General features: G+C 40.0%; 1 protein-coding gene across 1 annotated transcript in view; it reads left to right on the forward strand.

Moving 5' to 3' along the window:
• The window catches only part of ZC3H12C (zinc finger CCCH-type containing 12C), a 39,751-nt gene that overhangs the window by 7,506 nt on the left and 5,005 nt on the right, over window positions 1–27,240 (forward strand). Inside the window, exons 2-3 of the mRNA XM_040056884.2 lie at window positions 11,692–12,458; window positions 24,730–24,869. Coding sequence (XP_039912818.1) covers window positions 11,764–12,458; window positions 24,730–24,869 — 835 coding nt within the window. The 5' untranslated portion in view covers window positions 11,692–11,763. The remainder of the gene's footprint in view (window positions 1–11,691; window positions 12,459–24,729; window positions 24,870–27,240) is intronic.

Below are 27,240 nucleotides of genomic sequence, written 5' to 3' on the forward strand. Positions count from 1 at the left end.
CAAATAAGCATAACACTGTGAAACCATTTAGGGCGACACAGAGTCCAACCAACACCTTGAACTGTGTCCAGGAACCCTGGAGATTATGGGGCTCTATTGCCAGCAACATGGCCTGAAACACAACCTGGCTGTGTCTCTAGACAGTTTGAGAGGCCTATTTTCCTCTGACAAACCTTTCAAACACTTAACAATAGTCTGTGGCACAAATAAAAGATATTAAGTTGACTAGCTAAGTGTATTTAAATGAAGAGAATACTTTTTTTTCACATAACCGTGTTAGTTTTGTTAGAGGATTTTCTTCTGACAGAACAAATTTGAATAAAAGTACTTTGCTAAGCATAATGGTATACACTTTGTACAATTGTAGGCATTGTCTGGCCGCCCAGTATTGTCACAGGGAAAGTTAATTAGACAGTTCAAATTTTCATGCTCAGAAACCATCCAGACAACGTGACTCTTTCTGGAAGTGGGAGGAGATCAAATCTAACACGAATGTATTGGTGGAAACTTTTTTTTTCCCCCAGAATGCTTTGTATCTCAGTGTCTGCTTCAATTCATAAATAATAAAATTAAAAAATAAATTAAACTGTTACAACTTAAAGTAAGCACTGTTCCCCCATTTGTTGCAGAAATGGACAGTGCATTTCACACCTGAAGTTTATGAGATGGTGTTGATGAGAGCAGTTGCCCAACAGCCGCCTTAGTGTGTAAAAGGGGCTTTCTGTGCTTTCTGGCTTGTAAACCCCTGAATATTTTCCACTAGAACTTGCGTCTATTCCTAAAAAAAAAAAACAACCCCCACAAGAATTTCTGGCCATGTGACTTACTGCCCTCAGAAACAAGACTTCTGTGATTGTCCATCTGTATGCATCCCCTGGTGTGCTTGTACAAGTGTGGTTACAGTGGCTTGTGTGTTTGTGGTGGGGCTGAACCACATTTGAGTTGTAGCATCCGCTTAAAGATGGGGAAATCCTTGAGCCTGCTGTATGTTGTGCTGGAGGCAGCCAGGAGTGGCCTGGTTGTGTCAGGAGGGGTGGTGTAGCCGGGCAAGGGAGGTGATCTCTCACTTGGTCAAGCCCTCTGCTTGGCACTGGTGGGATAAATCTCCAGTAGAAGAGAGACAATGGAGTTACTGGAGTGAATCTAAATAAAAGGCCAGAAAGATGATGAAGACACTGGAGCATCTCCTCGAGGAAGGAAGGCTGGGAGACCTGAGACTGTTCTGCCTGGAGAAGAGAAGGCTTGTAGGTTTCTTCTCAATGCATATAAATACCTGAAGGGTGTGTGCAGAGCAGACAGAGCCAGCCTCTTTTCAGTGGTGCCCATGGACAGGACCAGAAGCAGTGGCCACCGACTCTTCCTTCTGAACATTAGGAAATGCACTTTTACTATGAGGATGACCAACCACTGGCAGCTGCCCAGGGAGGTTATGGAGTGTCCATTCTTGGAGATGTTGAGATGCTGTCTGGACAGGGCCCAGCAGCTGGCTCTTGGTGGCCCTGCTGGAGCAGGAGAGTTGGACCTGATGTCCTGTAGAGATCTCTTCCAACTTCAGGGATTCTGTGATGCTGCAAAAGGAGCACAGCTTAGGAATCCATGCCTACAATGAATATCAGTGAGTTAGAGTACTGAGGCAATGACATTTTCATCATCCTCTTAGGTAAACATAGCAGAGTTGATTTTTTCGTCACATGATCAAAACTACTTACTTTTAAAATGAAAATCTGCTTCAGAAAAGATGTTTCATTTCAGGTGCTATGTGTCTCAGTGTGATCATGAGGGGTGAGTCCAGTGTTTTTTGGTGACACAGAATGCTGCTTTATGCTTTCTGTATAGTTGGCAGGTGTGGCTCAAGCCTGTTGGGCTCCTAATGTAGGCAAACTGTGCAGCTGCAGGCAGTTGCCTTGTCATGTTGTCATGAACAGCTCATGGTCATTGCCTTTGTCTACCAGGAGAGAAGCAAAGACTGGATCTGTTCTAGCTGTGATTAGCAAAAAAGTAATCACTACGTAGGATAAAACTTGGGGTTTTCCACTTCCCTTCAAAATCTCAGAGGACATCCTGATAAATGTTGCAGTGGTTTGCTCAAGTCTTGCATGCAGCCAATGTACTGATTATTTAATGGGATTATACCAAAAACTGTAGACATTCTGACCTTCTTTAAAGATGACACCCTGCTGGAAAATGCATCTCTGCTTTTTTAATTTTAAGTATAACTAGAGAGAGATAAGTCTTTTTTCAAAGAGTGAAAGAACTCTTCACCACTGTTTCAATGCATTTGAAAGTGCATATTTTTCTACTGAGCAATTGCACTGCGTTTGAAAATACAGTTGAACCTTATTTGAAAATATGGTGCTTTTGAAGGGTTAGTTATTCTCTAGGCAAAACATTACTCATCTTTATCATAATATCAGTTCTTTTTATGAATTCTAGTTACTCTTTACGGGTTATTTAATTCACTCCTTTGTATGGCTATAGAGTGGTGGTTTTTTGTCTGGTTTTGTCTGTGAGTAGATCCGGTCTAGAGCACCACTTACCGCTCCTCAAAAATAGGTGAACTTCTTTCAAGTGTTCTACTTAAGATAGTCTATCTCTTCATATAACTTGAAAAGATTTTTTTTTTCTATACTGCTATTGTAATTTTAAAGATAAGCATCTCCCTTGCAGCTCCCAAGTCCAACAGTAAACTAGGTTTTTTTAATTTTTGGGGGGGCTGAGTTTTGTCTGTAGCCTATAACTTTAATTTCTATTTCATAAACCCAGTGGTATGTGTTTGATTTAACTTGTGCAGTGTGTTCTTGCAAAGACATCATTTATTACAAGAGGCTTAGCACAAAGTTCTAAAATAAAAGATAGTTAAACGTTAATGGGACAAATTGTCTTTCTAATTGCTGCAATAATACCATTGGAGTTATAGAATTACCATTTTGTATATTTGCATAAAATAATTTCTTTTTAAGTAAGGCTTTGTTTTCAATGTTTGAAACAACAAGATTTGGCTGGAACTAGCAGCTTTTGGGGGGTATTTTAGGGGTTTTTTTTCTGCCTTATAGTAGTGCTTCCCTAATATCTTCAGCCTCTGCTGTCTGAATTTCCCAGCTGCTCCAGCTCTCCCCCCTATGGTCTCTCTGGTCCTTCCATGTGCGCTTTTCACACCACACTGGGCAGTGTTGCGGGGGGAATAAAGGGGATGCTCTCCTTCCCACCCCTTGCCCAAACCAAGAGACCCTGGTCTGTGTCTCTCTGCAGCACCCCAATCCCTTCCAGTGTGCCATTCTGAAATCTCCTTCCACCGTGGAGTCTCCAAGCCCTTCGCCTCCAGGCAGTTCAGGATTTTGTGCTGGCTGCTGTTTAATCAAGTGGCACTAAGGACCTAACAAGCACTGTACAGAATGTCCCATACCTAACAGCCACAAATACAGGTTTTTATAGCTTACTCATCTTGCAAGACCAGAAATTTGAAGGAGCTGTTACATTTGCTGTGTCTGGATTTAATTTACTACCTCTTGTATTTTGTGTATTGCAATAGGAAGCCGTTCAACTTGTTACTGGATTTGGAGGTTTTAGCACAAGAAATAGAACTTACTTTGTCCTTTTGTGCTGTGTACCTTATGCTTGCTTTGTACTTTCTGGTGATAATCTTATAGCCTTCCACAGATGTGATGGCAGAGCCCCGGTTTTTCATGATAAGATGTCTTTGGTGAGCTCATCATTCCCACAAAGAAACCTCATGTACTTACTTGATAAACCTTAATATGAGTGCTTTTCTGCCGTCACAAGTATGATTTGATAGGATGGACTGACACCAGGTAAACCTTCAGCAACCCAACTTCTTTTAGTGAAGAGCTGAGAAGATGCTTCCAGAAGAGGCAGCTGGTTTAAGTAACTGATGTTGTGCACAAGGCAAAATTAGAAAATGTCTTCGTAATTCACACAGCAGTAGCTTGCTAGAATATTTTCTGTAAATTTAACAGTATAATGTAGGTCTTCAGATTCTCATTTTGGTCATAGTGCAGCAGCATGGTGTTTGCATGAACTTTAATCTGCAATTAAAGTTTATCCCTGGTTCCCTGAAGACAGGCACTTGTTGTGTGGAGAGTTGGGGGGTACACTAAATGGGGTGGTATTCCTATTGTTGCTGTAGAAGACGTAGAGGGAGCAGGTCTTTGCAAGTGAACTTCTTACAGCACTATTTTTAAGGCAGTTTTCTAAGCCAGGTAATACATTTGCACTGTTTGTGCTTGTAGAGCTGGAAGTACAGCACTTCTCTGCCTCAGAGTTCTCTGTTGTAGGTGTATATAAAGGATATCATATGTGTCTCTGCAAAGCAAGCATCTCTGTATTGCAAAAGAAATGCTTGGCTCTAATCAGGGAGATAACAAATGACTAGCCAAGTGATCCTGCTTGCATTTAAGTGCAGTTCTTGGACATGGGTGAAGTGGACTGGCTTCCAATTCTGCCTACAGAAGTTTTAATATGCTTAACGTTATCCAATACCGGCAACTGAGGTAGTCTAAATACCACAGCAGGGACTGATTAGCTTTTTCAGATCACTGCTTTTATTCGCTGTTTGCAAAGAGGCTTAATCCAGTGCTGGGGATCAGGCATCCCACTGTGCTTGTGGGTAGCTTTCTCTCAGTCTTTGTGTTCACAGTGGCAGAAATTAGTGTGGAGTCTCCTCCTGCCTCCGACTTAAAAGCTCCAAAATTGTGGTGTTAGTAGTTGTTTTTTAGGAGTGTTTAATGGACAGTACATAGAAACTGTATTTGGGGTTTCTTCTTTGAAGTTTAATATGTGGGCACCTGATAAGTGCATCAGTGTAATAGCGTGACAGTATGTAATCTCATTTACTGTGTTGCTTGCTTTAATATCCACATAAAGCTTGGAAGGTTACTCAAAACAGTTCTCAGAAATCTATTCTCATTCTTTCCTTCTGTTAAATCACAGTAGATATTTCCCAGCAGTTTGCCTGTACTCGCAAGCAGGGGAGGACAGCTGCCACTGTGGTTCTCCTTACTGCTTTTAGTCATGTAATGATGCTGAAGTTCAGTAAATACACTTTTGTAGTGGTCATTCAGATGAACATTTGCAAATGCAGAATCCCTTCCTTCTGTGTGTTGACCTGTCTTCCGTTGAAGTTATCAGCAGTGCCAAATTCTTATTTGAAAGTCCACCGTGCACCACCTTTCTTTATCGAGCATCAAACCTTGCTACAATTATGTTGCTAAACATCTATGTTGGCCAGTGGAAATGTTAGGGGAGATGTGGACTGGAGTTTGTGTTTCTATGTGGATTACTTCAGTAGAAAATAAGAACAATATACAGTTGGCTATAGCCTAGCTCCAGACTTCTGTTCAAATTTTCTGTCATTGAGAAGAGATGGAAATATCTTGGCATCTAGAACAGATCTGTAAAAAAAATAAAAGAGGAAAGAAGTTCTGCTGCAAACAAATACAAGAGACTCCAGAACAAAAGAGTGGTTTGTAGTTCCTTTCTGTTAAGTTCTCTAATGTTTCAACTGCTTAAAAACATCAATTATTCCGTATATTAATTTTATGTGGTTTTAGTTTAAACACTTTCACCCCCTCCATTGAAATTATCCACAAGTACTCTTAGGGTTGTGTCTAAATGCAGTTTGTTTACTTGAAATTACTGACTAATGTAGAAAAGTGTCACAAAATTCAGACAGCAGTTTCTGAATACATTTCAGTGTTTAGTGTGGGCTCCTTTCATACCTCCTTGTGCTTTATACCACTATGATTAATTTTGCTAACAAGAAAGGAGGACTACAATAGCTCCTGATAGATTTATTTTCCTTTAATATTTTTCCTGACAAAGAAGTTTTTGTTTCCATAATAGAAGGGGTTATATTCCTTCAAACTGATGTATTTTAATAGAAACTCACAATTTTTACTACTTAAAAAAAAATTCTTTTCTTTGTTTCATGAATTAGAAACAATGAGGAGAAGCTGAAGTCTGCCCAAGCCAGGTGTTTCTTGTTGGCAGCCTGCTCCCTAATGACTCTGGCTCTCATACAGCAGCTGCCTGCTAGTCTCTTTTGTATGGCCTATTGTTGCTGCACACCCCTCGTTAATACACATGCTGCCCGGGGCAGACCCTGAGAATGACATCAACTTGCTTATCTTAGAAACCTCCGAACCTGATGCAGGGTGGGGAGGTTGCCTTGCATCTGCCCAGCCAACTAATTGTGAGCTCTGCGGGCCGTGATTGGCTCCACGGCCGCTCAGTAGTAGGTTAAGCAAAGACATCGCGGGTCCATCTGTTCGTCCATTCATTGTTCTGCTTGCTTGCCTGAAGTCTGCAGCTGAAATCGTGTTAAGGAGTTGCTTCTGGAACAGCTACGAGAAACCAATGTCTGTGTGTTTTCCAGCCAACGTAAGTATAGGGGCTTCTCTCTGCACAAACGGGATGGTTCACCTTTCTGGTGTTGCAGCGTTATCAGCTTGCGTTTGGACAACGAGCTAGCCTGCGTGTCGGCTGAGATTCGCACACTTTGGGTGTCTCTTGGAAAAAGAGGGAAAGAAAAACAGTTATGTGCTAAGATTAAGTATATTAAAGTGTTGGTCTCACACAGTGTGTTCTGTTAGGGAACTTTTGAAGGCATCAGTAATGGTGGCTTTCCCAGAATTTGGAAATGGTAGGCAGTAGCCATCAACAGAATGAATCCTCCAGCCCACTGGGGAGAAGGTGAGGTTTCAACTTTTAAGTTACAGGTACTTACCCTTTTTTTGCAAATAAGCTTTTATTTAAATTGTGACTATTAGAAAAAGCTCTTGAGGAAAAACAAAATTAGACACCTTTTCCATTATACCATGCCATGGGTGAAATTTACCGTGTTTGTGGAAATAGGAAGAGCTCCATTATGGGCTATCTGAAGATAACTGTAGTGTAAGATTGAGCATTAGGGTGCTGTCAGATAGCAGAGTGTTACAGTCAAAGGTTTTGAGTTTTGAAAAACAGTTATCAGTGTGTCAGATCTAGCCCAGTTGTTTTTATAAAGTTTCTAATCTGTTTTGTTTTATGTTTTGAGTTCAGATGTTAGGCTGAAGAACAAACACTGTGTACTCCATGCGCCTATGTTCCAAGGATCCCGTTAAAAAAAAAAAAAAAAAAGGTCCAAAACAAAGAACTTCATATATCAGTTGAGAGGGAAAGAGAGCATATAAAAGGGTTAAAAAGAGGTTTGCATTTCTACCACATGCCCTATTGTGTGAACATATGCATGAGTCTATTGAAAGTTTTCAGAAGATGGGCAGGCCACCAGTTGCTGGTCTCCTGCAGTTCCAGTAGACATCTGTTGCCCCAGAGCATTAACCAATCTGTTCAATGGGACATCCCTCCTTTGTTGGTTAGAATGATGCAGACAACAGCACTCGCTCAAATACAATGGTAATTAAATACATAGAAACTACAGCAGTAGGTATTTATTACATATTCATTATTTTATTTGCATTGTTGCAGTATCTTTATCATTTGGATAACAGATACGTTCTTTTTTTTTTTTTTCCTGATCAGCTCTGCACTTCTGTTTGTGACAAGCAGTGAGTGTTTCAACAAAATGACTTCAGTATTTTCCATTTTGTGTTTAGAAGACTTAGAAAAAGTCTACCTGTGTGAAAACATGTTGAGCTATTTCCTTGTAGAGTATATCTTCAGAAACTTGTTGACATTTGAGAATATACATTTTCTGTTATACTCTGCCACACAATGCCACTTTACTCTGTTATTTTCCTCTGTGAACTAAATTTGCATTAAATTACTTCCTTTGTGCTCAACTGTAAGTGGAAAATATCCTGAATACACAGTAAAAGATGAGGTGATCTTCTTGCCCACATCCCTTTGAGAAATATTTCTCTTTTGTATGGAGGTGACCGATAGGCTGATTGCTGTTAATGGTTAGTGGAAAATAGGCAACTTCTAAGAAATGGTAAAAGATTATACTTCTGCAATGAAGTGCTCATCTGGATTATTATATTTATGCTTGATAAATGTATGTACAGTTTTAGCTTTTAACAGTAAACACAGTGTGAGATAACTGTAGTTTCAAACAGGCTACAGTTTAAAACTTACGTTATCATAGGTATGTCTAAATTGGGAGTTACCCATTTTATTAACTTTTTCATAAATACAGTTTCTTCTAATGCGCTGTGGTGAGAATAACCAAAAGGTGAAGACTTTCATGACTGGAATTTTTTTGGATTTTTTTTTTTTTTTTGCTATCTCTTATTTGAGTCAGAATTCACAGTAGATGCTTTTCTTAGCTGTATTGCATTGTATCCGTCAGCATACTTTAAAACCATATGTGTGTGATAAAATCTCCTTGTAAATAAAGGAGTTCTTAGCTGATGATGCTCCTTGGATAAATGTGACCTTTTCTGGTTTTCATGAGCTTCATTGTCCTGTATATAGGTACACTAGTTTTTATTTTGAATAAAATAGAACTAGTTTGAATACAAATTCATTCAAATTGACTGCCTGGCATGTTGCTCATCACTAACCAAACCAAGACAAAATAATCAGCAGCATTCAACAGTGACATCTGATTTTCATGGTTCTAGTCAATGAATCTCATAAAGGACATCATGATGGGAGCTCCAAAGTGTAATGTTTCTAAGACGTGCTACTGACCACAAGTACGATATACAAAGTTCCCAGGCATTGTAAAAATTTGTCTGAAAATAAATGCAATTTCCATGCAGGGTTTAGGCCAAATGCCAGGAATAGTGTACTGCTTATGCAAAACTATTTCAGAAATATTTAGATTTGTATTTACAGTACAATTTTAACTACCCTTTTAAAGCAATAGTATAATGACTATATATTATCTGTGGGAGATGTTAAAGCTGCTGCTTTCATTATTAAGTTCTTTAAATAGTATTCTTTAAATGCTGATGCTTTCAATAGAAAAACAGTACAGTTCTTTGCAAAACAAGCAGTTATACATTGGAACATGATGGAGATTGACAGGAGAATTAAAGCAGATAGATGTGAGGTTGATTATGTATATATTCCTAACAATGGACCACGCTCAGGCTACGGTCATTTTTCATATGCAGTTGATGTGCAAATCATCTAAAATACTTTTCATACAATGCCTGATCTTCAGACACATTCATATGCTAGTGACTTCTTTGAATCCCACTGGAGGGTGTTATGATTGTAGTTGCTGTAAAGCGCTTAAACTTCAAGAAAGAAGTGATTGGAGAATGACTTAAGTATTATTTTAACTAACACTAAAAAAAAAAAAACCACCTCTTTGTAATCTATGCACTTCAGGCTTTTGGTATTTGATGCTGTTAATATACATGCTCTTCTTCCCTCCCGCCCCCTTCCAAAAAACCCTCCCTTCACTTTTCGTTCAATACTAAAATGACATTTCACAGTACACGGATTTAGGCAGTGACCCATTATCTCCCTGTATTCTGCAGCAGCGGTACATGAGCCAGCTCAACTTTTCAGTCCGGCTTAAAAGTATTGCCCATTAACTAGACTTCCTCGAGTCAGAGCAGATTGTGGGGTTGGTTGGAACAATGATGTCGGGGCTTCCAGATTGGTTTGGCAGCTGCATTGTTCTCCAAGGGGAAACCAGACGCACTTAAGTCCCGCTCTCTTTCATGGGCTTTTGTTCATACCAAATTATTCTTTGGCTGTGCTAGTATTCATGATGGTATGTTAAAGGAGTGCATCCTAGCAACTAGAGGCTGGTTGCTAAGCAGCCTGGCTTCCAATAGGGGCTGCTTGTTTGCGATTTGTTTTAATTTTTGTGCGTGTGTGTGTGTGTGTGTGTGCGTGTGAGTTCTGTGAAGGCCACAGTGTTGGTTTTTTAACTGTATCTTTTTATTGGAATATTGTGACTTGTTACTACTTCTGTGCTATCAAGTGTATTATCTTAGTTAATAAATCACCATGTGAAAGGGTCCATTTCCTAAATTCTTGTTGTGTTTAATCTGTGGGTTGCTTGAAATCCTAAAGCTTTGCATTAAGAGAAGGCAATATTCATTAATACACTGCCTGAGAATTACAGCCCTACTGCCTTCTAACAAGATAAGATCTAAATAAAACTTTGTTTTCTTCCATATCAGTCTTGCTGGGATTAAGGTGTTGGAGATGAAAGCACTGATGATAGATAAGATTGATTTATGTTAACTAGAAATGTTTAGGTAAAGTAAGATTTTGTGCTCCATAACCAGAACGCCCGGCCACAATGGTGATGTCTTCTTGACACTCCCTGCCTATAGAATCTACTTTTACTGAACCATGGATTGGATTATTTGTTTGATTCTCTCTAATCTTAAGCTTGGATGAATTTCTCATGTGTACGCTGTCAAATCTTCATCACTAGAAAAGGAAAGTACACTATATTTTAAAAATACTGTGTCAGTCTTAAATGTTTGCCTGTTAGGGGAAGGGAGAGTTAATGTGATTGCTGACAGAAGTTTTAAGTTCAAGTGAAGTCCTTTGTCTCTATATCTTGCTTTATATTCTGCTTTACAAGATGGAAGTGTGAATGACCTCTTTGTTTCATAGTCTTTCCTTAATTTAAATTCTTCTTTTTCATGGTAACCTTGCAGTACAATTGGTCCATATGGTTCGTTTTTATTTATGAGAAATGATTTATGCTTTATTTTCTGTATTGAAGCAGTTAGCAAAGAATCCTGTTTAAAAGAGCAAAGTAAGGGAAAGAGGTAGCAATGTGCCTTTAAACATAAGTTGTTGAAGTAGTGTGATGAAATGGGTAACTAACTTCTGTATAACTACTGCTATGCAAAATTCCTTAAGAAAATCCAATGTGGCAAGTATATGAAGTCCAGAAAACTGCAGCTTCTTTTCTTCCATTCTTCCTAAATGGCTCATATCTATACACATATAGTTTTGATTTATTAAAAGGCTTGCACAAATCTAGTGCAGGAGCTGAAATCAGCTTTTAATTTTGTTGCCTTGTTGGCTTGATGAATGGTCTGTTGGAATTAGCGCAAAGACTTCCATTGGCTTTATTGGCCATTAGATCAATCCATGTCCCTAAATGCTGCATGTGCGAATAATACAACACTCTGTTGAGAGCAATTAGGCTTTCTTGATTTAATTATCACTTTATAAGGGAATTCAGAAATAGTTTGAGTGTATTCAGTTGAACAGATAGTGTCTTTCAGGGCCAGTAAGTTTTTACTTAATCATGTTTTCTGTTACTAATAAGCCAGAGAATCTAGCACTATGCTAATTTCTTTCTTTTCTGTTAAATACTGTAACTTATTTCATTTGAAAACCTTTTCTAGTGTATTTTATAGTCACTTTTCTTTTCATTGTTACAACTTAGTCTTATGCTAGAAGAAATATCTCATTGTTTTTAAATAATGACTGTATTCCTGTCTCTGCATTACAGTAGGTAAACTTGGGGTCTTTGGTTTTGTATTTTTTCCTAAATTCATTTCTAGAAATGTATAAGTAAAAACATTTGATTAATTCAGAAGACAGGTGGTTACTTATTTATCCACTTAGCTATAGATATTCCTTAGGAAGAGTTCTCCCCACAAAAAGCTTTCCATGTTTAAAAAAAGAAAAAAGTTTGATTTCTCTGCTGCAAGAGAACAAATGCAGTTCTGAGGAAGCAGCAAGAAAATAGAAAACAAATTATGCGTGTAACCAGTTGCAACATTTTTGTTTTCTCTTTAGGAATACGGAACACTTTATATTCAGGAATACAAGAAAAACAGCAAAGTGGAGTCAAGTACATGCAGCAGCTTCATGGGCTTGAAGGATCATCTGGGGCATGACTTAGGCCACCTTTATGTGGGGAGCACTGGCACACAAATAAATGCAATTGTACCTTGGTCCATGGCGGAGAAGCCAACGATGGATAAGGTTAATTCTAGGAAAGAAGACGGAGAAAAGGAGATGTCTGAAGAGACTTCTGGAAGCTCCAGCTGTGACTCCGAAGAAAGCACAAATTCTGATAATGATTCAGAGAGACTGAATAATTCTGCATCGGAGTCACATTTATTGCCTAAGACTCACCGACAGTTGTGCCGATCTCCTTGCTTAGAGCCTCATATATTAAAAAGAAATGAAATCTTGCAAGACTTTAGGATAGAAGAGGCTCAGATAGTACCTAAGGAAGTCAAAAAGCCTCCTGATGTGGTGAAAGAATATCAAACCAAACTGGAGTTTGCACTTAAGTTGGGTTACTCTGAAGAGCAGGTTCAACTTGTACTAAATAAACTTGGTACTGATGCTTTAATAAATGATATTTTGGGAGAACTTGTCAAACTCGGGAATAAAACTGAGACTGATCAGACTGTAACTAATGCTAACACTAGTGTAATGCGTGAAGCGTCTTCCATAGAGTCTCAGAGGTCAGAGTCTCCACTGCAGGAGGATGTGACAGAGGATGGAGACAACCTGAGGCCAATAGTTATTGATGGCAGCAATGTTGCAATGAGGTATGTGATCATGAAGGTTTTGCTTTTCTATTTAAATGGAAACAGAAGGGTCTTGTCCATCAATTCAAGCACTGATGTTTGCTGTGACTGCCTTATGCTGTTTGCAGGGTCTCTTGTAAGTGTCTTTGTCAACCACACAGTGTGCTGATACTGTAATCAGGCTACAGGTCTGTAGGACTTTGGTGGTGTACTACTCACTGTTAGAACAACCAGAGATTAATGCCAGTCTCCCTTTGTAGGCACCTTCTCACTCCCACTCTAGTCCTTAACTTCTGGTAATCACCATTGCTACAGGCAATTGCTGGATGGTGTTACATACAGAAAGTTACAGCAAATGTAAGATTCCTTAAGATTATAAAGTAGTGATATAGAGTTAAGCATCTTAAGGGATACTTCTTAGTCAGCTAATCTGTGGTAAATGATCTGCCCGTAACATTGGTCTTGGTTATCAGTTTTGGAGTTAGGTTTTATTGCCAGTAATTGTTGAGATTAGTGTGTGAAAGATGCCTTTTACTTACATGGCCATGGATAGCACATTTACCTACAGCATTCACTGATCCTTCCTGACTCAGTCATCTGGGTGCATAACAAGAAACTTGCCTGTGAAGGTGAGAGGTTAATGCTTAGTTGGCGATTAAAGAGAGAAGGAAATGGCAATGAGACATGCTGAGAGATTAGGCTTTTATGGCAATATAAATGATTAAATGATCAATTGATTGGTAACCAACTAAGTAGGTCATAAGGATTATCTGACTACTAACGGCAAGGTTTAGGAGGTCAGTTTTGGTTTTCTGACAACTTGATGTGGTTTTTGTTAGCTTAGGAATAAAAGTTAATGCAAGACTTTCCTGGGCTAAAAAAAAAAACAAACTGGCATTTCCATGGGCCTTTTTTTAAGCTTCTAATCAAGTCAGTTCCCTTTAAATGAAGCTTTTTAAAATGAAATTTAAAAACCACGTATTTATGCCAATATGATGGGTTTTGGGGTTTTTTTTAAGCAGAGGAGTTAGCACAAGGATATAATTTTTTTAATATGGTATATTCCTGTGAGTTCTTTCTGCTGGATGTATCATTCCTTATCTCTTAGCTCAACTTGAGCTATAGAGGAGGCATGTCCAGTTGAACAAACGTGATTGTAGCACTCAACCAAAAAGTTATCCAGAGACTTCTAAAATGGGTTTTTATTGTACTTCACAGAAATCCAAAGTGGTTGTGTGTTAGCTAGTTAGCACTTGGTGGGTGGACTTAGGTTCATCTTCTACAAACTGTATTGAACACGTTGCAGAATTAGCTCCAGATCTGACATTTTTCCTTAATGTTTATTCAGCTATTGGCATAAATATTTAGGATCTGTCTTCCTATGTTCAATTTACTTTCTTGACCACCTGCATTAAATGATCCAACTATGAATGTATGTGATGCATGCTGCAGGGCCTTAGAACAGATTATATCTATTAATAGAATGGTTGTTTTGTATCCAAGAATCAAATTAACAGATCTTCACTTGTTTTCTACCAAATGTAATCACAGAATCATTCAATTTGGAAGGTGCCTCTGGAGATCCCTACAAAGAGCCCCATCATTTCAAGGCCATGTCCAGTTGGGTTTTAAATGTCTCTAAGGAGATGGAGACTCAGCGTATTCTCTGGGCCAGTGTTTGAATGCCCTTATTGTAAAAAAGTTTCCTTATTTTATGTTTAAGTAACATTTTCTCAAAATATTCTATTTTGTGCCCATTGCATCTTCTCTCACTGGGCAGAAGAAGAGGCAATGGGCACAAAATAGAAAATTTCTCACCGATGAGAAATTAGTTTCTGTTGCCTTTATTTCTTCCCATCAGGTATTTAGACACATGGATAAGATCTTCTTGAGCTTTCTCCTCTCAAGGCTACACAGTCCCAGATCTCTCAGCCCCTCCTCCTTGTGTGTACAGTGTTCCAGTCCCTTGTTTAATTTTGTTCTTCTTCACTGGCCTTTCTCCAGTATTGTCTATATCTTTCTTATATGGGGGAGCCCAGAACTGAGCCCAGCACTCCAGATGTGTGAGTAGAGAACGGTCTCCTCCCTTGACCTGCTGGCAGCACTTTTCCTAAAGCAGCCCAGGAGGCTGTTGGCCTTCTGTGCTGCAAATGCACATTGGTGCCTCAAGATCAGCTTGATGTTCACCAGAACCCCAGTATTCTTCACTTCAGAGTTGCTTTCCAGGTGATTAGCCTCCAGCCTGTACTGATGATTAGTGTTAGACCTCTGCAGCTGCAAGACTGGCATTTCCCTCTGTTGAATTTGCTGAGGTACGTGTTGGCCCATTGCTCTACCCTGATCAGAGTCCCTCTGAATAAGAATAAGAATACACCCATCTGGTGGTCTCCTCCCAGCTGAGCATCCTCTGCAGACTTGCTGAGGGTGGACTCTGTTCTGTTATCTAGGTCATTATGAAGATGTTAAGCAATGCATTGCCCTGTGTCAGTCCCTGGCAGTACACAGATACTGACAGACTTTCAACTGGACTTTATGCCACTAATCACCTTTGAGTCCAGCAGTTCAGTCCAATTTCAGTTCATCTCTGCCCTCTAACCTTGCCCCTTCTTCCCTAGTTTGTCAGTGAGGCTGTGATAAGAGAAGCCTGTTACAAGAACAAAGCAGTCAGAAGCTTTGTTAAAGCAGCAATAAACAGTGTATCCACTGAACAAGTCATCTCACAATAAAAGGCTGTGAGACTGCTCAAGCATATTTCTTCATAAATCTATGCTGACTGTTCCCAGTCACCTTCATCCAATCTACATACAGAAGAGATTTGCAGGATGATTTGCTCCATCACCTTCGCAGGGATCAGGGTGAGGCTGACCAGCTTTGTAGGTCCCCGGACTATCCTTCTTGCCCCCCTTTAAAATGGAAGGGATATTTGCCCTCTTCTAGGCATTAGAAACATCCCCAATCACCACGACCTTTCAAAAATTGCCAAGAGAGGCCTTAAAATGTCATTAGCCAGCTCCCTTAACACCCATCAGGGCCCAGCAGCCTGGCACTATTCCGTTTCAGTGTTCCCAAAAGTTGGCTGAGGGAGTCTTATCCTGTTACCTTTGCCCAACTTCCTGCACATTGCCGTGGGCCAGTCTTGAGCTTGGCATAGGTGATCCTTGAAAAATCCACCGCCTCTCCTGTGCACCCTTCTCTGCACTGGATTCTCCTCAGTAGGCCAAAATCTGCTCTCCTGAATTCTAATCTCATAATCCTGCTTTTTGTCTTGCTCTTTCTTCATAGGATCTGCCTGTAATGGTCACTGCAGCAAAGGCTGCCCCTGACTTTCCAGTATCAGTCTCCTTTTCCCTAGTTTCTAAGTATGAGGCCCAGCTGATTAGGTACTCAGTCATCTGTGTTAAGCAGTTACTACAAAAGCTATCCAGAAACTTCCTGGGTTGCTGATGCCTTGCTGTTGTTGGTCAGAACAAAAGCATCTTTGCCAACTGGCTGGTAGGACCAGTGCATCCCACCTTTTTCTGGAAATCAGTCCTACATTAGGAAAGCCAGTCCTGTGTAAACGATGAGTCTCAGCTGCTGATGCAAGTTGTGCAGCCAGTTGTTTGCCCATAGGATCTGTCCTTTGCCCTTCAAGAAAATAGGTACAGTAACTAAGCACTTCAGATACTGGAAAGATTTCAGCTTTTACATGCAAGAGAGACAGGAGTTCACTTGCAGTTCAATCTTCCTAGGATTTCTGTACGTAAATGTCCAGGGTCCTGTTTTGGGTGGCTATAAATTGTCACAGTTTTGTCTTTCCTCTTTGCTCTTCCAAACTGTGGCCAATGCGTTCACTCTGGAGTTGCTAAAGGGAAATGGGCCTGTGCCCTAAGCAAGACTGTAGATAGTCTTTTGAGACATGTTCTTAGAAGCTTTCTCACACATTATCACAGGAATGGTTAAACTGTGATCTGTATTATTACTCCCATGTTGTTGTAATGCATGTACTTGATGTTACCATTTACTATTATTTATCTGAGATAAAAGCTACTAATTTTCATTTCAATGTATTTGATGGGGAGGAAAAGTTTTAGGGAGAAGGTTGTGGTGACTGATGTCCAATAATTCAAGTAGGATGAGACAGCTGTCCTCTTCTGGAAGCATCAAACACTGTGCCCCCCCCCCCCCCCCCCCCCCCCCCCCCAAGTCTCCATTCCATGACTATTAAGGATGTAGTTTCACAAAACATCCAGTGAGTAACACAGAGTGATTTGCTTTTAGGCTTGCCTCTATCTCCCTGCCAGGAATACGTTCCTATCTGCATCTCATCTAGTGACTGGGTGGCTGCAGAATGAGTTGTTTTACCTTCTTGATTCAGAGAGCAGGGGGAATCAGAAAGGATTACTTTTCCATTAGGCATGTATACGTAAACTGATGGTTTTGTCATTGGGAGAACGACTTGATCCGACACAAAGGAGGAAGGATATGTCTGATTATGTGACTGGATGTTCATATTTGTGGAACTGGTTGTATCTAATAAAGATGGATTCATTAATTCTTTTAGAGCAGCACAGAACAACTTGGCAGAACAACTTGGGTCAGAATGACTTTGGCAAGCCAGAGCCCACATGTATGCCAGTCTAGTCTGGTGACTACTCCTGTTACAGACAAGCTGCTTTAGCAAACTGTAGATTCAGAAAAACTCAACACTCAATTTTTCTGCCTTTTGGTAACATTTGGAAAGCTTTCCTTAAACTTCCATATGACATTGCTTGTCATTTTTGCCTTAAACTGTAAATGAGTCATCAAATGTTTTTTGTGTATATCAAGTTTAAAGCTCCAATATGGTCTAAATAATATGGATTGGCTGAAGTTTTAAAAACAAAGAAAACACCCTCTTTCAACTGAATAGCAAAAAGGCTTTTGCAAGCTATGATTTGAAGAATTGCTATTTAGCTTCTATAGGATACTTCAAAGCTGGTCTTCTTTTACTATTCTACCTTTCTTGGTGTTGACGTAATCCTTTTTCAGAAGAGGAAGGATGTCCACAGTTTAAGCCTTAAACATCAAGTTTTTTTGTTAGAATGCTTTTATAAATGAGACTGATTTTTCCGTGTATACAAACTTAAAATCAGAGCTGAACAGCAAATTAGATAATCCCCTGGAGCCATTGTGGACCTTGATAGACCCTTCTCACAGCAGGGAGTGAGGCTGAGCTAGGTGACAGGACCCAGAATTTAGTTTTGCTATTCCTGAGCAGTGACCTATGTCAGTTTTCCAGAGAACTGTGTAGTTCTAACTCTGCTTCATAAAGTGAGCTGGGTGTTTTGCATGTAGATAATAACATTGTAAAGCAAAATCTTCATTTAGAACATTGGTCCGTGTGAGTGAGAGAGGCATTTGTCCTCCATAAAAACTTCCTCAGGACCTTAGTTAGTGTAAGCTGCCCAGCATTGATACTAGCCGGGTAACGTTTCAGTCACTAGTAGTTCTGTATCCCTCCTTGTGTAGTAAGTTTTTAGCTACCCTGAATTTTCCTTTTACATAATTGCGGTAAGCAAAAGTAGGTGTTCTCTATCCCTGTAACAACAGCATGTTGTCAGCTCTTTGTTAGTGCTGTCACTCCTTCAGCTGTGTGTTCTCCAGTGAGTTCTTGGACCTTCTCTTTCATGCATCCTGAGCTTCTTCAGCTGAGCCTCCCTAATTTGGGATCAAGGGGGCAAGGTCCTGTTTCTCCATGAAGAACAGAGGCAAGATTTTAAGGTTCTCTTTCAATCCTTTAGGACTTTCCGTGACTGCAAAGATTGAGAACAAAGGAGTTCCTTCTGAAGAGAGAAATACATGGCAGTATATTTGCACAGTCCTTCACCTTTGCTTGTCCCTTTCAGGGATAAGGTTGGGATGTTGAAAATGGCCTAAAATTGGTTATTGCTGTGATACTTTTCTTTGCTAGAATCAAAGGGTTTTGCCACCAAGAAATAAGAAATAAAGAACAAAGTTGCTAGTTACAAAGAGTGAGAAAATTATAACCATTTTATTCATTTGCTTCTGTTCCATATTAATTTTCCCTGGGTAGCTTTGGTGCCTTCAGACTTCCTTTGCTGACTGTGAAAAGAATGTTTCAAACATATATAAAACTTTATTCTGAAAACTTATTGTCAGAAAAGAAGTCTGCTGTGCCTACAGAGAGTGCAACATGAAGATAACACTGATGTAAAATTATTTGATTACTTTACTTGCTTTATTATTAGTTTTAGACAGCAACTTTCAGAAGTTTATGGGAAAAAGAATCAAAGTATTTTGATCTTGTGCTGTTTTGATTTGCAGATTGAAATCAATTGATCTTGTTTTGGGCAATTAGATTCCTCTGAAAGCTTCACCCTTGGGATTCCCCGGCCATGGAGGTGATGCATTTCAGCTTCCCTTTCTGGAAAACCTTGGCCTGTGTATTTAATGGTCCTTGATTGCACATCATTGCACAAGGGAAAACACAGTATGATATAAATAGCTTACTAGTTTTTGTTTGGGAAGAGGAAGATGCTGATTTGGGGGGCTGGTTTTTAGCTAAATATGTTCCCACTTTTAAGAGAGGTATTTTACAGTTTTCTTCCAGCTTTCATGGCCAGCCATCCTGCCAGCTGTGGCTGTTGTGGGTGCTTGGTGGCACCAGAAACATACACCCAGTCCTGGCAGTCATGGGCAGAGCCCCCAGTGCCAATCTGGAGTCGCATTCAGCTGGAGGAAGTGTCACTGGGGTGCCTAACCAGTGTTAGACATCTGAGCCTTGGTCCCTTCTGTTAACCCTGAGGCAGGTCATTTGGCTGTAGTAAAAGGTTCACTGATATCCTGCCTACACAGAAGGTTCTCCACAACTGGACATTGTGTCAGCCAAAAGATGGCTCAGTTGTCTTATCTATGCCATGTGGAGTTTCCATGTGACAATTTAATTGCTCATTTATTTTAACAAACTAACAGTGTAGCTGCATTAGCTTCTCCTCAGATGGTGTTGAGTTTGGTAGACATGGTCGTATCTTGGTACCTTGATTCAGACATTCATCTTTCAGTAGCACTATCTGTCTATTTTTTTAGTTTACTTTGAGAAGTCCCTTTAAGGAATAGATAAAAATATTTTTCCAGCAACTAACAATCACATGGATAGGAGCTTGTCACTGGCAGCTTCGAGTGTGGCTTCTCATTGCATCTTTTGACCACAAGTGCTGAGCATGTGGCTCGTGCTCGGACAGAGACCCACGTGCAGTTGTGGCTGGAGACAGCACCTGCTGCACTTGCAGAGTGCTCCAGCATTGGAAGCCCTACAGGCAAAAGGTGTCTTGAAATATGTGACAGCTTCCAAGGCTTCTTTCTTTAAAACACCTTGAAGCATTGAAGTAATTTGGGCTAATGAAAACCCCCTCCCCGACCTTTGGCACCTGTTCTGTCTACTACATGTCAGCACCAAAATATACGTATATAGAGGGAACAAATGTGGGACTGAAAGAAGGCTGAGGTTAATGAAAAATGGTTTGGGACAAATGATTTCTGTGATTAGGGAATTAATAGAGCTTAAAAAAAAAAAGTAATTAAAAAGGGATGAAGCTAGTTACAAAGCCAGGCTGCCAGGGTTATGAGTCACTGATATGATACAGGGTCGGTATTCTCTCTGTGCTACGGACCAAACACTCTTCCTCCCATGATATTATGAAAGAAAATAGTTTGATAACTCTGTTAAAACTTGTACTGGGCAGGTATGTGTTTTAGTTTTGTTGTTGCTTTTAGTCAATATGCTTTTACGTGGTAAGTGTGTGGATGTGTCCAGATTTCAGTTGTACAAAAACCTGTATGCAACAGATGTTCTTCTAGACCTCACCCCCTGCCATCAATTTGTGGGGTTTCTGTAGCTTTAGGAATCTGAGGGTTGGTTTGGATATTATATTAGACCACACTAGAAGTCTTGCAAGTATTCTAAATAGTCTTTTAAGTGTCTGTACCAAGTCTTTCCAAGACAGTCACTAGGAAATCTAATTTGGGGTCTAGAAAGGTAACAGAAAAAAATGAAATATGTTCTCATCTGATGTTTTACATGTTTTGCTAATTCTCCTAGCTTAAAAAATGCTTGATTGATGTTTTTGCTCAGGAAGCGTGCTACTTTATTTTCTTTCATTTAAAAATAAAACTACAACGGTCAACAGACCAAATATAAAAGTGATGGTAAAAAGAATCATTCATACATGATATGAAAAAGAAATAGGTACTTCTAAAGGAATATATCTTATCTTTCAACTGAGAGTGGTGGATGAAACATAGTCAGCAAACAGAACCAAAGTACTATAAACCAGTGTCTCACCCAGGGTTACAGCTGTCAACCTGACTGGTCTGAGCTTTCTCATATTCCTAATAATTGGAAAGAGATTTTTAAAAGGAGGTTTCTTGACAAAGAAGTACAAACATTTCTCATCTTTTTCACAACTAAGAAAAAGGAAAAGAAGTCAGAAGCAGTAGCATTTCAGTTTTTTCACCATATGACATATCATAAAGCTGATGAAGCACAAAGATAACAAAATGAAGAGTGTCAAATCTGCATAAAAACAAAACAAAAGAACAAATTTTAATTGCACATCTTTCGCAGACTTTCTCACTAATGATTTAAGTTCCTTGGAATTCATATCTGCTCAGATCCGAGCTTAGGCATGTGTCTGAAAAGGAGCAGAAAAAAGAGTGAAGATTTATACAAGTTATAAATTCACTTGCTCAGCAGTGCAGAATATTTGGTATGCATTGTAATGCATTCCCCACTTCTGTTTCATACAGTTTAAGTATATTTAAAATTTGTATTCTGGGTGAAAGAATTTTAATAGTCTGTACTAGGCAGTAGAAAACTAAGGAGCCGATCTGCCTGGTCCTCCCTCGGCCTTTAAAAATGTGGCCTGAACTACAACCTGATGGAAAGCAATAGGCAAGGACATCCATTTTTTTTTCCAAGAGTCCAGGATTTTTTTCCTGACATTATTTCTCAGAGTTGCAGAAAGAAACATAGTGCTGCTAAAATGTAGTCTAACACACCACTTTTTCACTGTCGGAAGTTGAAAGTGGGTTTATCCACTTGAAACCATGGAGATTGTGTAGAGTAATCACAGTACAGTGATTCCACTGGAATTTAATAGCTGGAACAAAATCTTCCTGACGGTTTTAAAATGGATTACAATTTGTTTATGGTTGCACCCAGCCTGCTGATAGTACGAGCAGTAACCTCTTGTCTCAGGCTTTGCAAAGGAGGTCTTATGGCTGCCCCCTGAGCGTTGAATTTGCACCAGGTGTCCCAATCTTGTGTTGTTGAGGGAAGATGGAATTAGGCCATGGATGAAATTTTGTTGGCCATTGTCGTTATGTATTGTGTGCATGTTCACACAAAGTGTGTCACATCTGTGTGTGGTTTGGTTTCCCATTCCTGGTAAGTTTTGGAATACACGAAGATACTACTTTTGCAGCTAAACAAACACAAGAATAGTTGTATAGTATAAAACAATGCCTAGAAAAACAATTCTGGTCTGTGTTTTATTATAAAAGTGTCATTATCATGTAATACTGTATCGTGTGATGTGATCATAGAAAACAGGGAATGCATTACTGCAGAGACCTATAACTATAGTTGAACAGTATATTGAGGTACACAGATATATTGTTCCTGACAGTGTTCCTAATGCAGCCCTAAAGGCACAGAAGATGGGCTTAAACTAAACTTTGAGTACCCTGTGCCAGCTAAAATCTACAAGCTTTGATAATTATGGCTGGCAGCAACTGCAATATCAGAGTATATGCTTATGTTTGCAGGTACTGTCTCCAGTCTCACTAGAAGAGGAAGTAGGACACTTCCTCACTTAAATCCAGTTAATGGTAGTGGACTCTTCTCCTTTTTCCATTTTGTGTTTTTTTTTTTTTTTTTTTTTTCCTTTTGTTTGGGAACTGTGACCTTCAACACAGCCTTTGCTGAGAATGATGCTTTGTAAGAGGTGTTAGCCACGACTCATTCTCTCTTGACACAGGTGCAAGTGTACGTCACCTCCTTCACAGGCTTCTGAAATCAAAACATTTTTGCAAAAGTTTTCTCACTGTTTCTTTGGCACTTTGTCTGTTGCACAATTACTCAAATTCCCACAGTGTCAGCAAAGACATAGCAGTGCTATGTTTTAGAAAGGTGGAAAAAGTAGGTACTTACTTTCCTACTGAGGAGGGAAAAGTTTTTGAATACCATTCTGGTGTTTTGTTTACCTCAAAACATGCAAGGAGAAGGGACTTTTAAAATTCCTGTGGCTATCTGTCATGATATTGTCCCTTCACTAATCATAGACAAAGAATTGTCTTTTACCCTTCCGGAAAGCAGATTGTGGCATACCTGCTATAAATGACAAGCCAGTCAAGTGAAAGGTGATGGCTTGTTTCCATGCCCCTGTGTTTCTTCTGCTACACCAAGCTGCAGGTTTCGGAGAGACATCGCAAAAGTTGTTTGTCTCCTTCTGTGCATGGAGAACTTAGACGGGCCTCAGAGGAGCTGTCTAACTTGTTCTGCAAAGTGTCCAATAGGGAGATCCCAAAATCCATGGCCAGACTGTCCCACAGATCAGGAAGAAAGCTTTTTACTAAAATAATGCTTAACTGTTCCTTTCTCTAGTTAAGGACTCTTCTGTTCTTATTCAGTGGGGCTCTAGTGGGTTGGATGTGACTCGCTTCCTCCCAGCAGAATGGGAGAGAAAATAGGAGGAGCAGAAACAAGAAAACCTATGGCTCAAAATAATGACAGGGAGATCATTCATCAAGTAATTGTTTATGTCAGGCAGACTCTGCTTGGGGAATTCAAATTCATTTCTAGCCAGTTAATATAAATATTTAATTTAAAATCAGGTGGGGGGAAACAAAAAAGACAAACATAAAAATATTGAGGGAGGAGACTGTCTCCCCTTTTCCAGGCCGGCTTCACTCCAAACATGTGTCTTCCTCACTACCTCACCACAGCGTCGCTCTTACATCTTGTCACAGCTGCAGGTGGCAGTCGGTGCGTTCAGAGCAGCTTTGAGCAGTGCAGGAGGCTGGGGTCAGAATGTCACAGCTTTTTTCTGCTGCTCCTTCCTTCTTGGACTTTTCCTGTTCTGTAGTGTGCAAGGCCCTCTGGGGGTGACCCTCTTCCTCATGAGGCAGCTCCTCATCCTCATGCCTTGGTGTTCCCTCATTCCCATCTCTGCGTTGTGGGGCTGGCTAGAGCTGGGTGTGCCCATCATGGCGCAATCCCAAATTCTTCTCGCAGCAACCACCCTGCAGCTCCCTGCTCCCAGAACCTTTCTATGGTTCAACCCATTGGCTGATTGCTGTCCTCCATTTCGGTTACTTCCTATACATGGAAGATTGGTTTGTTCTTCAACAAGTTGGGGGTTTTTTTGGATCAGCTAAATGTGCTTCCTTCAGCCTTTCCCCATAGATCTCCTTTCTCTTTCTTTTGGATTCTTTCCAATTCATCTATGTCTTTTATAATGTCATGCCTGAAACTGGATGTGGAAGTAGGGCAAGGACTTGTCTGCCTTTAGAAAATGACATAATTGCGTCTCTTTCCTTACCCCAGACATTTATTGCACAACAGACGCATACTTTGTTTTGCTTGTGTCTGATCACAATTAATTGTCTCTTCACAGCTTTTTAAATACACGTTAATTTCTCCTTCTGAAGTACTTACCAAGCACATTCTTAGTTTTACCATGTTGATTTTGGACAGTCTCTCCAGTTTGCCTAATTTGTCCTGTTGAGTGCCTGCCTTCCCCTTGGGCTTGGAGGCCTTCTCCTCTCTCTTGTTCACACAGGACCTTGTGGAGTTCACACAGGACCTTGTGGAGCTCGTGCAGCAGCTGGCTCTGCTGTCCCTTCCCCTGCTGCTCTGCATGCCTGTGCTCATCTGCTGCCATTTCCTAAACAGTGCGCTCTCATGTTGGTACTTTGAGCCTCCTGATTTCCCTCATCAAGTCTTTGAGCTGCCTGTTATAACCCATACATTTGGTTGGGCTATGACGATTTTTAAAAGCCCCTACTTACATTTTTCTTTGCTTGTCGAATCTGTGTACAGATGATAAATATGTTTGGCAGATTTAGTAGCCCTCTCCCACACCATTTTGGAAATGATAGCTGTGTTTGGGCAAGGCTCAGACAGATTCCCAGCTGCGTTTAGAAACCATGGAGCAAGTGAAGAGCATGGCTGTGACATCTGCATTTTACTGACCTCCACTTACAGTCATAGAAAAAGTCATCTAATAAAGAATTTTAATGTGTGTTTCAGCCACGGGAACAAAGAAGTATTTTCTTGTCGAGGAATCAAATTGGCAGTAGATTGGTTTTTGGAAAGAGGCCACAAGGATGTTACTGTGTTTGTGCCAGCGTGGAGGAAAGAGCAGTCGAGACCAGATGCTCTTATAACAGGTAAGCTCCATCTTTGCTTGTTTGTTCAGTGCTTTGCCCAGCGGGAGTGCTACTGCTCAGATAAACAAATCTTTAGCAATGAAAGGCTGTAACAGAAAGTGTCTTTGGTGTAGTAAGTTCTTCGGGATCTATAGGCAGGAAAAAGACAAAGCAACACCCTCTCCAAGTCCTCCTGTTCTGTTCTGCTCATCTGCTCAAGTTTCTATAATTTTGCTACTTACTTCTTGAAGAATGTAATTGCCTTTTTTAAAATCTGCTATCCATGCAGCATTAGTAGCAAAGAGGTTTGACGTTTGTAATTTTCCCAGTAGAACTTAGTTTTTGTGGTGAGCAGATTCTGCCACGCTGGCCTGTCACTGCCCATGCTTTGGGTTATGTGAATTATCCAGACAGAAAGGGAATGGTTCCCCTTTTTGTTACTACTATTAGCAAATAGACAATTTTGAAAATTTCAATTTTCAGTGTGTTTATCTAGGAAAAAAAATGGTTTAGAGGTATTTATTCCTTCATCAAACTAACAGGCTCTTTCTGAAGGCTGGAGAGACATCCTCCAACTGCCCTAAAGTTGAAACAGTAGGGAATTGGGGGTTAAAAAGCCCTAGAACTTGGAGGGGAGGAAGGAGATTTGGAGGGAGAGGAGGGATGCCCAACACAGCTGCCATTAAAGAAGGGGAAGCTTTTGAGACAAATAGCTGTAGCTTCTAAAAGAATACAGAAATATGTTTTGATTGCCATGTGCATTTTCAAATATCTGGAAAGATCTTCTCAACACTTCATTCCACTTGCTTGATTGCTACTAGAATATATAGTGTGTTAACACAATGAAACATTCGGAAAGGTGCTGTTACCCTGTTGACACTGGCAGTGTGGAGCTTTTCTCTGGAAGCCATTCTCTTTTGTTGTATTAGTGTTTGGGGTATGAGAGGAGCATTGGCTAAGTAATAAAAATTTGATCACTTAGAATTAAATTGTGGCATCTGCTTGAAGGGTGCATAGGGCTAAATGCCCCAAAAGGTGTTTAAAGAAAGCAGCAAGCCTAGAATTGACCTAGCAATGGACAGTTGTCTAGCAATGAGAAATCAGTTTCCCATGTGCCAACATGGACCCTGAAAATGGGAGGAAGATCGAAGCAGGTTATTTTATCTTCTGTAAAAATACTGCATCTTCTCTTTTCCTCTGAGGCTGCAGGAAGCCTGTGTGCTAGCAGGCATGTAAAATACCTGGTGCTGACACTCTGTTTCCAGAGATGCGCACCTGAAATACATGGCCAGCTGGAGTTTTGAAAAAGCCCTACATGACTAACGTGGGGATGGTTCTAGACTGTCAGCATTCATCAGAAGCCTCTTGGACTAAACAACAGCCACATATTTCTCACCAGTACCTGCCAGTCATCACATGGCAGATCTTTTTTGATTCTTTCTTAGCAGGGGAAAAAAAAAAACAACGTTCCATCTCACTTTCACTCATAATTTAGCACTTTGTGGGGGGCTGAATACAAAAAGGTTGTATTTCATTTAAAATCTTCTGATTTTTCTACTAAGCAAATAAATGATTATGTCAAATATATTGCTTATATGTAATATTAATGCTGTATTTCTCCCTGTTGGAATCTTTTTTTTTTTTTTTTCCCCAGATGGAACATGTTCCCTGTCAAGTTTCTTATGCTACAAAACAGTTGAGTTATTTGAGCTCTTAACCATTACTAATAGCCATGACTCATATTCACTGTGCAAGCATCTCCTGCTGTTCTAGATGTTGCCTAGGGGTTTTTTTGTGTGTATTTTTCTTTCATAGCTTGTCTGCTCCAAAGAGAGTGATAGGTAGGAGAATCAACATAAGGGATGGGTGCCCCAGTACTAGGTACAACCTCCTTCATAGCCTGAGGTCCTTTCAAAGCTTCTTGGGATCTCCAGGTTCTACACAGGAAAAGGGAGAATAAAATACTCTTGGGATATGTGAGTGACAGATTGTGTAGAACAAGAAGGAACTACATAAAATGCTAAATATGTTTATTTAGATGGATTGAAGAGAAATCTGTTTGGCTTTGATAAGAACTTATGTATAAATGTGTAAACCATTCAAGGAAAGATACAATCTAAACTATTACTGGTGTTAACAAAAAAAACCAAACCAAAACAAACCATCACCACTTTTGCTGTTGGTTACAAAATGACATCAGATGGCTTTCTGGGGAATGCTTTTGATATTTGTGGAGAATGTGGGTGAGAATGGCTTGTACAGAATGTGGGTTTTCTAGACCTTGAGGGTACCCCTTCTGTTGGTGGGCAGAGGCTTTCATGAGACAGTCCCATTAATGTGAGCTAATGGAATTCTTTCAAAAGATGTTTCTTGCTGGGTTCTACAAAGAGGT

This window comes from Hirundo rustica, chromosome 2 (assembly GCF_015227805.2).
Source record: "Hirundo rustica isolate bHirRus1 chromosome 2, bHirRus1.pri.v3, whole genome shotgun sequence".
NCBI lineage: Eukaryota > Metazoa > Chordata > Aves > Passeriformes > Hirundinidae > Hirundo > Hirundo rustica.